Below are 12,579 nucleotides of genomic sequence, written 5' to 3' on the forward strand. Positions count from 1 at the left end.
GAGGCAGTTGGGGCACAAAATCTGCTCAGCACAAAATTACCATGTAGTGTGGAGTGTCTGGAGAATTATCTAATTATACACAACAATGAACGGTTGATAAACAAATCTCTGTATAGTGCCCCTGGCTGGCACCACAAGGATCATTTGGCAGAAATGTTGCTGAGTTTAGAATGGAAATCAGTACAGCAATTCACCTCGGGTCCTCGTCTCTTTTACTTTACTCCGTTTTCCATGTTGTCTTTCTTTTGTCCTCTGATTCTTTCATTTCCATAAAGCTTTGTTGGCAAAGAAGTGGACAGGTTTACAGCCAAAGTTTTTTCTTCCCTATCTGAACATTGCAAGAAATCAAATGGAAGGCTGATGATTAAGATGAAGTGATCTACTTTCTTCTTGCTCGCATTAGCTCTGTTCCAAAACCTAGAGCGCTACCTCATTGCTTACTGCCTACACACGCAGTTGTCTGAGACACCTGCCTCTTAATTTAAATGAACCTCATAAATGACTTGGAACTTTCAGGACCTGTGTGCATCATACACTTTAAGTGAGATCCAGAGTGGGGTTTCAATGCAGACTTGTGTGTGTGTGTGTATGTATATATATATATATATATTAGACTCTGGGTGAAATAGGTCATTTTATTATTTTTTATTTATACATTTTATTTTGTATGGGAGCCCATTTCTGCTTCCATAATTTCAGCTCCCAATTGCACATTTTGCTGTTTGAGTTCAGTAAATTTGTAAATGTTTTTGAAAGAAATTTGTTCACCAAGGCTGCATTTGTAAGAATACCTTAAAAACAGTAATACATTGAAACGTTATTACTATAATTTTTTATATTAATATTTCATATTATTAGTATTAATCAATATATTTAAAAATGTAATTTATTCCTGTGATGCACAGCTGAATTTACAGCAGCCATTACTCCAGTGTTCGGTGTCACATGATTAATTGAAAAATCATTTTGATATGCTAAAGAAACATCAATAAATATTTCTCATTATTATCAATGTTGAAAACATTAAAAACAGCATTTATTTGAATATATATATATATATATATATATATATATATATATATATATATATATATATATATATATATATATATATATATATATATATATATATTCAAAATATATAATTTGAAATCGTAAATAAAATATAAAATAAATAAGAACTAAAGTAATAAAAGTATTACTGAATCAAATGCACCTTTGATTTTTTTTTTTTTTTTTGCTTTAGCTTGTAATCGTATGTTACAGAATTGCTGTCTCTGCAAAAGTTGCATGCAGTGCTGCCGAAAGGATAGGATCTTAGCAGACCACATAATTAAGTTACCTAACCTTTGGAACAGAATTCACACCAAGAGCATCTCTGTGATGCCTATGAAGTATGAAGACAGCTCAGGTTTTGAACAGAACAGTTCTATCTCTCTGTCTTCCTTCATTTCTTTCGTACTGTCATTTTGATTGACATTTTAGGGCCGCTGGCACTAGTCACTAGAATGAGCCACCACAGACTGTGAGTCAGACCCCCTCAGTCTTTTGCAGTGTCCAGCACATTAGCTCGGAGTCTGGACAACTATATTTTGCATGTGATCGGGCACATGGCAGCGTGTCACCCTCACATTGCCCCAGAGCTTAAGAGATAACTCAGTATAGACACACTGAAGGCCTTGCACAGAAATTAAGACTATTCACGGTTCTCCAGGACCTCTGTCTCTGTGGACTCAGATTAATTAGAAGTGTTTCTGAAAAGCTTGGAGACATTATCAGGCTTGCATTTAAAGTGGCACTCTTTTCCCTCCCTCCATCCCACTGTCAACTGGGGGTCCTAGAGAAGGCACGAGTAAAGTCTGAAAGAGCCCAAGTACTCATAAAGCCACATTAATTAAGCCAACTATTTCTTGTAAACTCAAGAACTTCTCCCAAGGACACGCAACGTCTGCCAAGAGAGAGGGAAGAGAGCCATAGTGCTCTAGAGTGGATGATACATGAGCAAGACTGAGAGAGTGAGACAGACAGAGCAGGGCAAGAAATATGGCTGATAGTTAGAAGAGAGTGATAAAAAAATGTAACGGTTATGGAGATAGATTAAAGCAAGAGGAAGACTTTTAGAGTTTTAGGCCCCCATCTGCAGTTCATCATGTCTTGTAATGGTTAAATGATCTCATTCTCTTTTTCTGTATCTTAAACACCATTTTACATTGTCTAGTCAAGTTTATTACTTTGATTTTGTTGTTGCACTATTATTAGGCATGTTTTACACTATAAAACTGACTACTGTGAACTTGACTACATTGTCAGCAGACTTTACTGTTCTGTTATAGTTATAAAACACTGGATCATGAGCTATAAAAGAAAAGAAAACGGTGCAGTGCTTCACTGTGGACCATGCAGCAATTTTATTTATGTAAAATTAAAGTGAAGCACAGCTCGATAGTTGCCATATGATGATTTCAGTTTTATTTTTTTTAGCTTTATACTGTAGTTAAGTTTACATTTGTAAATATTTTACACTGTGGTCTAGGTTAAATTGTCAGCATATTTTTCAATGTAGTTACATTGTGTAGGCGTATTTTACACTGCAGTCAAAGTTGCATTGTTTTTGTACCTTGCATTAGTCAAGGTTAAAGTGTATATTTTTTTTAGTGTATATTTTACGCTGTAGTTACATTACATTGGCATATTTTACACTGTAGTTAGTATGATCATTGTATGTATCATTGTAGCGTTGTTTTAAAATATTTTCCACTTTGGTCAAAGTTACTTTCTAGACATCATTTACACTTTATGCTTAGAACCAAAACAGGCATCATATACATATTTTCCCCCTAAAAGCAGATATCTGTTTGTCGATTGCACATACAGTTTCTCACCAAAGTGATTTACATATTATTAGTTGTTCTCTTCAGTAGTTATTAAGAGATTTAAAAAAAAAAAAGTGCTGCGACACCCATATTTCCAACAATATAGTAAAATTGCTGTGATTACAATGGGGATTTGACGAGAGAGATTTAATAATCCTGCCAACTAATATGTCTGACACAATATCTATGGTGTTGAGACTGTGGTACATTTATAAAAGCTAATTAATAATAGCTAATCAGCAAAGATGAACACACTTGTATGCATTTTTGGTTCCTGGGCAGCATGCAGAGGTGGAGTGGTTGCATTTCATTTAAATGATAATTGCGGGTTGAGAGAATGGTTGTAGTAATTGCATAATGACATGACCAAGACCAAGAAAGCTAATGAGCAGATGTGCATGTGTGTCTATACAAACCCCTGTCATTGTTTGGATCCGTTTGTGTTCAGTTTTCCATCAGAGGACAACTGCTCTGCTGTTACTGATGTGTGTGTGTGTGTGTGTGTGTGTGTGTGTGTGTGTGTTTGTGTGTGTGTGCTTGTGTAAGCGGTCTGAACAGATGGCATGTGTTTCACCATCACACTGACAGAATGCAGGTGGGAGTTCCCACCCATCTCTCTCTCTCTCTTTTTAAGTAAACATTGTTCTTCTTTTTGTCCCCATCATCATTTTCATTTAGTGCTTTCAATTAAACCATGCAGTGTCCCATAACTGAGAACTCAGGGATTTAGAAACCGAGAGAAAGATTGCGGTGGATCTTAGAGAGAGTGTCAGATGCTATAACCTCTAATGATTCCTGTGAGTGTATTGATCAGTCAGTCATGTGTGTTTCAGTGGATTCACATACAACAGAGTAGGCACTAGAGATACAGATGGGGTTGTGGATGACTCTTTTATTTTTTTTCTCTGAGCAATGTTTATAAACACTCTCTTGCCACTTTATTAGGTACACCTTGCTATTACCGGGTTTGGACCCCTTTTGCCTTCAGAACTGCCTTAATTCTTTGTTGGCTTAGATTCAACAAGGTGTTGGAAACATTCCTCAGAGATTTTGGTCCACATTGACATCATAGTATCACACAGTTGCTGCAGATTTGTCGTGTGCACATCCATGATGCGAATCTCCCATTCCACCACGTCCAAAATCTGCTCCATTGGATTGAGATCTGGTGACTGGAAGCCAATTGAGTTCAGTGAACTCATTGTCATGTTCAAGAAACCAGTTTGAGAGGATTTGCTTTGTGACATAGTGCATTATCCTGCTGGAAGTAGCCATCAGAAGATGGCTACACTGTAGTCATAAAGGGATGTACATGGTCAGCAACAATACTCAGGCTGTGGCGTTTAAACGATGCTCAATTGGTACTAATGGGCCCAAAGTGTGCCAAGAAAATATCCCCCATACCATAACACCACCAACACCACCCTGAACCGTTGGGACGGTTGGGCAGGATGGATCCATGCTTTTATGTACTTTACGCCAAATTCTGACCCTACCATCTGAATGTCGCAGCAGAAATCCAGACTCATCAGACCAGGCAACGTTTTTCCAATATTCTGTTGTCCAATTTTGGATTGGACCTTTGCAAATCGTAGCTTCTGTTTCCTGTTCTTAGCTGACAGGAGCAGCATCCTGTGTGGTCTTCTGCTGCTGTAGCCCATCTGCTTCAGGGTTCAGTGTGTTGTGCATTCAGAGATAGTATTCTGCATACCTTGGTTGTAACGAGTGGTTATTTGAGTTACTGTTGCCTTTCTATCATGTCTTCCCATTCTCCTCTGACATCAACAAGGCATTTTCATCTACACAACTGCCGCTCACTGGATATTTTTTCTTTTTCAGACCATTCTCTGTAAACCCTAGAGATAGTTGTGTGTGAAAATCCCAGTAGATCAGCAGTTTTTGAAAAACTCAGAACAGCCCGTCTGGCACCAACAGCTATTCCTTGTTTAAAGTCACTTAAATCCCCCTTTTCCCCATTCTGATGCTCAGGTGTACCTAATAAAGTGGCCGGTGCGTGTATGTAAAATATGGGTTTAAGTCTGCACCCCAAGACTATCTTGGATTCTAGAAATAACCAGTTTTTACAGTAGATACCTCAGTATATAAACATTTGTGACTAAATAGAAAAATGTGTTATCCTTAACAATTTACACATCATTCAGACTAAGTGTGATTTATAATTTGTTTTCAGAAATAAAATTAAAATAAAAAAAAGCAAGATTCTCAGCAAGAATCTATTAAAGGGATAGTTCCCCTTCAGTTGCTGGTTCCAATTGACTTCCAGTATGAAAAAAAAAAAACTCTGCAAGTCAGCAGGGACCAAATGAAGGTGAACTATCCCTTTAAATTGCTCAAAACTTACAGTAAAGACTTTTATATTGTTATAAATTAATGTTGTTCATTGGAACTTTCTATTCATCAAAAAAAAAAAAAAAAAACCTGAAAGGAGTGTGTCTGTTTAACATTCATAATATTAAGAAATGTTTCTTGAGCACCGAATGAGCATATTAGAATGATTTCGGAAATATTGTGTGGCGATAAGCACTGCAATAATTACTGCTAATAATTCATATTTTCCACCACAGGAATAAATTCTAATAATTAATTGATGTACTGATTTTTCACAATACTACAATGTTTGGGATTTTTTTATCAATACATAAAGTCTTGGTGAACATAAGAGACTTCTTTTAAAAACATGAATACATTTTACTGAACCTAAAACTTTTGAATGTACTGTAATTATTTTAGTTATGTACTTCTAATGAGACATTAGAAATTGCTGATAAACAGAAATGGTGCACCTTAAAAAGTGAAATTGAATGATACTGAAGATTTAGGACCATCTTTGGCAATCTCAGGCATGTTTAACTGTTTGCACATGAGCAAGAGGGATTAATAAACATTTTTTAGCCGATTTATTTAGATATGTTGAACTCCCTTGTATTTGCATGCAGACCTACCTGCAGTAATCATTATCCTCACACAACCATATTTATTTTGTTATGAACTATGAAAGCAAAAAATCCAAATGAACCATGCAATGAGGATAAACCACGTAAACTTCCTAGTGGGGTACGCAGTGGCACTTTAAGTGATGTACTTTTTTTTCTGTCAGAATAATACTTTATTTAAAAGAGGAGACATTACCGCAGACACTGTTTTAAACCCAGGTTTTCTGTAGTATGAGACTAATACGTCTGACCATTTGAATATTATAATGAAACAAGATATGGCACTATAAAAGGTTTTCTGATAACTGCTGGTTTAGGACATAATCAGCTGTGTAACTTTTGTGCTTGAGCTCTTTGAATAGGCTGAAATCCACCTTGCAACTTTGTCTGAACATGTTTAGTTCTTGCCAGTGGGTGGCTTTTTCTTTCAGCACAAAGATCTCATCATATCAATAATACTCCTACAGCAAACGTTACATAACAGATTGCAGTAAGTAGCAGGAGCAAGAAAGCTTTTATACTGTACAAGTACTTTATACAATGCAATTACGCATGTATCTGCAGCCTGAGGGGAAAAAAGAGAGAGAGAGAGAGAGAGAGTGTGTGTGTGTGTGTCTGACAATGACTGCAGTATTTGAGATGTTTCATTGGAGCGTATTAGTGTTTTTCAGTGAGTTTGTACTGCCTTCTGGTGGTTGCTTAAAGGATGCACACATACAGAAATGGATCCCCTGCAGTCATATATTATGTTTGTTCTTTGACTGACAGGTCAAGAGTGTGTTTAATGTCACGGCCAAAGAAAGCAGGAAGAGATCCATCAGTGCTCTAGTCGCTGTGGGCAATGGAAATGGAGCCGCAGGTAATACAAATGCATATATGTGATTTTTTTCTGAAGGCTAAATGCTTTAATCTATATAGCTGCCTCAACTAAGGCCATCTCTGGTCTGGAGCATGTGGAACAATGCAGTAGTTTAATATGTGGCCGGTAAGAAAACAATGGCCATAATCAGTGTTAATGAGCTGTTTTATTCCCTTCTCTGCAGGGTTTGCACTGGGGAAAGCAGCAGACAAGAACACCGCACTTAGAAAAGTAAGCCATGGTCACATGCAAACTCATTCACACACACATAAACTCACATACCGGACTCTAATTGCAGGCACAATTCCCCCCTGAAGCAAACTGAGGTTAAATGACTCGCTCAAGGGCACAATAGTGACAGAACGGGGCTGTGAGCTCAATAATTCCTCAGTTCCAATGACACACTTACAAGATTTGAACCTGTAGCGTTTGTGTTAGAGCTACTAGATCAGGTTACAGTGAAATCATCTTGACATTAAACATGCTGCTTTGTTTTACAGGCAAAAAACCGAGCCATGCATTATCTCTACTACATTGAGAGATACAACAACCACACCAGTGAGTCACTTACTACTCTTTGCGCGTGTGCGAGTGTTACACACGTGCGTCACTGACTATCATATAACAAACAGACATCGTAAATCTCACATGTATACATGTGCTTTTGTGTGCGGTTTGAGAGAAGGATTCTACCTTGTTACAGCATTAATTATTTACATAATATATCATTTCCATGTTTTGATATTTGTATATTTGAGAGCGCTCTTTAAAGGCTGGGTGATATATATTAATTAATTAATTAAAATATTCACATTGATTTTGCTGGTGATTATAAAATTAAGCAACATTTTTATATTATTATTTGCTTTTTACTGTTTTATTTAAATATTTTAATCCAATTTACAAAAATGTGAAGAAATTATGGTTCCTCTGATTACCAAAAATAAGTTTTTAATTTATTTCAGAGATGTACAGTACATTGACTTGGAAATACTAAAATAAATATATTTTTTAATTTTTACCACCCAAACCCTTTTTCCTACGCAACTTGCTGAAATTACATTCTGTGTATGTATATATTTATATGTATATATTTAAATACTTCTATTCAGCAAGCATGCATTAAATAGATCAAAGGTAAGAGTAAAGATTTTTCTTACAAAAGGTTTTTAATTCAAATCAGTGCTGTTTTTTTTACTTTCTATTTATCAAAGAATACGGCAAGAAATGTATCAATGTTTCCACAACACAGCAGCACACTTTTCAAAACTGATGACGATAAATAAAAACGTAGAAAAGTTTTTTATATGACACTGAATTTGCAGCTTCCTTGTATTTATTGTTCATTTTTAATCATTATGATCTTTTTACCCTCATGTGCAGTATATCATGACATTGAGTCGCAGTTTAAAAGGACCACACTCAGAATGAATAAACAGAACAAGGGTAAGTGGCTTAACCTCGCATGTGTGTGAACAATCACAGTTTGCTTGATAACAGATCTGCGTGCCCAGTATGTTACTGAGCTCATCATGTATGTTTTGCAATACGATTACCTTAAAATTAGATTTTGCAGGGGTACATTTGCACATCCACGTACCACATCCCAACTCTGTTTGATTTTGGTGGGATCATCTAGGACTAGTGTACTTGCTATTCAGATCTAGTGGTCGTGTACGTCTCTTGTGCCCACAGTGGATTGTTTTTTTTTTATTGGGTAGTATTCTAATTTAGTGACTACATGCTGCACGTTTGATGTCAGTGTTGACAAAGTACCAATATGCCAATTAAACTCTTCAAGCAAATGTTTTCCTGATATCCAGGGGTGCGTTTCCAAATAGCAGCCCTGGTTGCAAGTCCCGTCATTAGCAGTAGAGTTCGATGGAGCTTGTGAATATGGTTAGCAAATGATGCTTTTGGAAAACGCATCCCAGAACAGTACCCACATATAGATTTCATCTATTGAGCCATGAAGGGTTTGTTTCATTCCTGAAATCAGAGCTGACATTATGATGTTCGGATTCGAGATGGGGCTGATGGTAATTGAGTTCTGTGTTCAGCTCTGATGGGACTCAAATTCTCAGAGTCCATGTATCACCACTGACACCTGAGTAATGAAACCTGGCAGGAGCTGTTATGATTGGACCTGGAACTCTGGGAACCATGATCTACATTGTTATGTAATGTGGATCACACTTACCCTGGACATCTATTCTTTTACCTTAATCTCACCCATGAAAATGTTTGTTGACTCTATTTTTTTTATTTTAGTTTGAAATTAGATGAAAATGTGCCGTGTGATTTAATGCATTTCTGTATATTATCAGCAGTTAAAATGAACCATTTTGGTTACTCGCCCTCATGCTTTTCCAAACCTGTATGACTAGTTTGGTTCCCGTTGACTTGGACAAAAAAAAATACACTTAAAGTCAAAGAGAATGGGCAATATCTGGTGTTGTGTTCCACTGAAGAAAATAATGTGACAGTAAAAATGTAAAAGACCTTCACCTTCTCTCTTCTGTTTGATCTGATTTTTTTCTTTCTTTCAGGATATGGTCTGCGTTGTCATCGGGCAGTAATCACTCTCTGTAAGCTGATTGGGATAGAGGATATGTATGCTAAAGTAGATGGTTCAGTTAACCTCCTCAACATAACCAGGGCTCTCTTCCACGGCCTGGCCAATCAGGTGAGAGATTTCAACAGATCAATAGCCAATCAGATCAGTCTTTGTACACATCTTAGGGGCTTATTTGATAAAGTGACCATGATCTTGCCAAGTATTTTGTATTTCACAATCAACATCTTCTGTTAGTCTTGGAACCACATTTCTGTCAAACGTCTTAATGTTTATATGTGGTTAGTATTAATCAGATTACAATAATATCATGAAACGTCTTAACCATTTCTTTGATTATTATTTGCTTAATATCTTGCAGCAATATTTACTTACTGAAATTACTTGGAGAGTACCTGGTATTGTTGTAATTTGTAATATTGATGTTAATATTTAACAGACTTAAATCAAATAGATTCATGATTTAACTTTCATAAATGACATTTGTGTAATACTCCATCCCTGATTCTGGTACTTAAATCAGATAGATGGTTTTGGTGAATGTCCCAAGACCAATAAACTTAAACATCCAGGAACTCCTTTAAGGAACAATTGGAAAGAATTCAGTCTAAATCTAAATCGTGTCAGTTTGCTGAATCCTCACTCTTTGGCCTCACTAAAGAATAATCTATTGTTCACTAGGACCTTAAAGGGGTAGTACACCCAAAAATGAGAATTGACTCACCCTCAGGCCATCAGAGATGTAGATGAGTCGGTTTCTTCATCTGAATAGAATTGGAGAAATGTAATGTTAAAACATTAAAATCTGTTCAAAACAAACTCATTTACATCTTAGATGGCCTGAGGGAGAGTACATTTTCATTTTTGGGTGAACTATTCCTGTAAGTATGAATGGTCACAGTACACTAAGGACCCTCTTAACTGTGCCAGTGTATTTTTCAGTCTTATAACCGACTTCTTCTCCTCTTTTTCTACAGGAGACTCATCAGAATCTCGCTGATAAGAAGCATCTGAATGTTGTGGAGTTCAGGGGAGAACAAGGCGCTCTACCCATCGTGGTGGCACGACCGCAGCTTGGTGCCCGTAAGGAACCTGAAGTGGAGGACGATGTGCCCAACACGCGTCTGCACTGGGCTGATGTGAAGGCCTCACAGGGTGTTAAGAGATCAGTGTGGGCAGGGGTTAAGAGGACCATCTGGTGATCTGAATGGTAACGTCCAGCCAATCGGTATTGAGGCTGACTGTCTAGTGCAGAACTGACAACCGTTTGCTGGGGGCTTGTGCTTGGATTGGAACCATGCTGTTAAACTACCATTTCACAACACATTAAAAGGTCCTGAAGTGCTACATACCCCCAGAAATGAGTGTTTATATGTCACTAGCCCAAAAAAGAGGAGTGTGGAAGTGAATGTATGGAGAGAGACTTTGTTCTCACTTACCTACACATGACTTATAATTGGAAATAAATCTACAATAAACCCACTTTCAGTGTCAGCTCATTAATCTTGCTCAAGGCGTAGTCAAATTTCAGCATAATTTTACATTGTTGCAGGAAAATGGTCCACCGTTTATGATCAATGGTGTGGTGAAGTATCACACAGAGGCCACTTTCAAGTTTAGCTCGTGCAAAATAGCATTGACTGGATTGCAGTCGTGAAAAAAATAAACTATGACCAGGTCAGTCATTTTTTTTTTATGTTTAAAGCTGTCATAGCTTTATAATTGAGTCAGCTGATATATTGATTACTGTAAATGCAAATGTTGTGTATTAGGTATGTTGTATTTTAGAGAGTTGGTATGGCTCATTTGATCGATTCATTTGCAAGTGCAAAATAATGGTTAAAAACAGCAGTGTTCAGGGGAGTTTTTTGAGCGTTTGGTTAAATGGGCGGGACTTTATTATTATTATTATGTATTTTTTTTACATTTGTTTGAGATCATCAATGCCTCCATTTGAGATCTTCATTGGTGTTAGTCATTTTTTTAAATTTATTTTTTAAAGCGAGATAGCTCCGCTAAATGCGAGTTCTAAAGTGTCTTTTATGTTAAATACATCGGTCACAAGCTTGTCTCTCACATACAAGCATTTAAAAGCCAGAATACTGTAATCTACACACTATCAAATGGTCAACTTCATTATGTGATTGACATTTACTTATGAATATGCATAATTTATATAGTCATATTTATACAGGCAATACATCAAGAGAGGGAGGGGAATTCAAGGAATTGTATCCCGTTCATATTCTTTTATTAAAATGTGTTGTTCATGGTAAATATACAAAAATGTATTAATCTCTTACAAAGGTAAAAAACCCACATTATTTCTCCATCCACACATACACGGAGTGTCATTGTACATCAAGTAAAGATAGCATTTCAAAAAGTTTCCCTTCCCCCAAATATAAGAATGCATTATTATTAGAAAAGTAATTAGGCTTGAATAATCCAGTATGGAAAGTATAAGTGGGTTTAATCCATCATTATTGCTTTTGTGTTTCTGATTAGAGGGCACTTTGGGCTTAACCCTGATATTCATATTTTAGCCCCAGTGGTTTTGTTTATTTACTATTTATTAAACAATTTATGTCAGATTTATTTTTCTTTTACTTAGATTCTTTGATTTAGAAGGATTTCCAGCGCACAGCAGAAAGGATGCAATGGATGAAGTAAAGCAATGTGGTAACATACGAGAACACCTGAAGAGAGAGAGAGACAGTAAAAATTCAGCCATACATTCGAGTTTTAAACAACTATAAAAAATAAAATAAAAAAATAATCTCATTTTACTTCATTTTTAGGTTTACTAAGTATTATAATTAATTCAAGAGCTTTTTAAAAATAAAATTATATTTTTTCATGATATAATTCATTCATTATCAACAGTTAACAATAAAACAATTTTTGTGCTTACCACAGCTGCAATGTCGATTTTATAGTACTTGACTGGAAGTGAAACTAAAGATAAATCTTTGAAGAGTACGGTGATATATGCCAGGATCACTGAGGCGCTCAGATAAAACACAACAGCAATCAGGTGGTAAATGAAGTCCTGCACACAAAATTATAAAAAATTATATCTGGTGTCTGTCTAAAATAATTTTTGGTTTGACTGTATAGATACATGCACTCACACTCACTTAGCATCTACTACTACATGATGAGGCATTATAATATTATATTATGTAATATTATATTAAGAACATATTATAATGCATTATGTAGCAGTGGTCATTTTGACAGCAAATTTTGATTTAGCTTTAGTAGTAGGTTTTTGTTTGTTTGTTTGTTTTTGGCTAAAATGGCTTTCAGTTTTAG

The 12,579-nt window shown here is 36.1% G+C and overlaps 2 protein-coding genes across 3 annotated transcripts in view; one reads left to right on the forward strand and one right to left on the reverse strand.

Annotated features, from left to right (window-relative positions):
- mrps5 (mitochondrial ribosomal protein S5) overlaps window positions 1-10,743 on the forward strand; it is a 55,562-nt gene extending 44,819 nt beyond the window's left edge. The window contains exons 6-11 of the mRNA XM_052580459.1: window positions 6,596-6,686; window positions 6,871-6,917; window positions 7,187-7,244; window positions 8,070-8,132; window positions 9,236-9,372; window positions 10,239-10,743. Coding sequence (XP_052436419.1) covers window positions 6,596-6,686; window positions 6,871-6,917; window positions 7,187-7,244; window positions 8,070-8,132; window positions 9,236-9,372; window positions 10,239-10,463 — 621 coding nt within the window. The 3' untranslated portion in view covers window positions 10,464-10,743. The remainder of the gene's footprint in view (window positions 1-6,595; window positions 6,687-6,870; window positions 6,918-7,186; window positions 7,245-8,069; window positions 8,133-9,235; window positions 9,373-10,238) is intronic.
- The window catches only part of LOC127976198 (myelin and lymphocyte protein), a 42,597-nt gene that overhangs the window by 27,320 nt on the left and 2,698 nt on the right, over window positions 1-12,579 (reverse strand). The window contains exons 3-4 of one of the 2 annotated variants that reach the window (XM_052580460.1): window positions 12,176-12,313; window positions 11,491-11,960 (exon numbers count right to left, since the gene is read on the reverse strand). The exons of the other annotated variant lie outside the window; for it this stretch is intronic. Of the exons in view, the coding sequence (XP_052436420.1) occupies window positions 11,886-11,960; window positions 12,176-12,313 (213 nt within the window). The 3' untranslated portion in view covers window positions 11,491-11,885. Of the gene's footprint in view, window positions 1-11,490; window positions 11,961-12,175; window positions 12,314-12,579 lie in introns of those variants that run through there. 2 annotated transcript variants of the gene reach the window in all.

This window comes from Carassius gibelio, chromosome B17, assembly GCF_023724105.1.
Source record: "Carassius gibelio isolate Cgi1373 ecotype wild population from Czech Republic chromosome B17, carGib1.2-hapl.c, whole genome shotgun sequence".
Taxonomy (NCBI): domain Eukaryota; kingdom Metazoa; phylum Chordata; class Actinopteri; order Cypriniformes; family Cyprinidae; genus Carassius; species Carassius gibelio.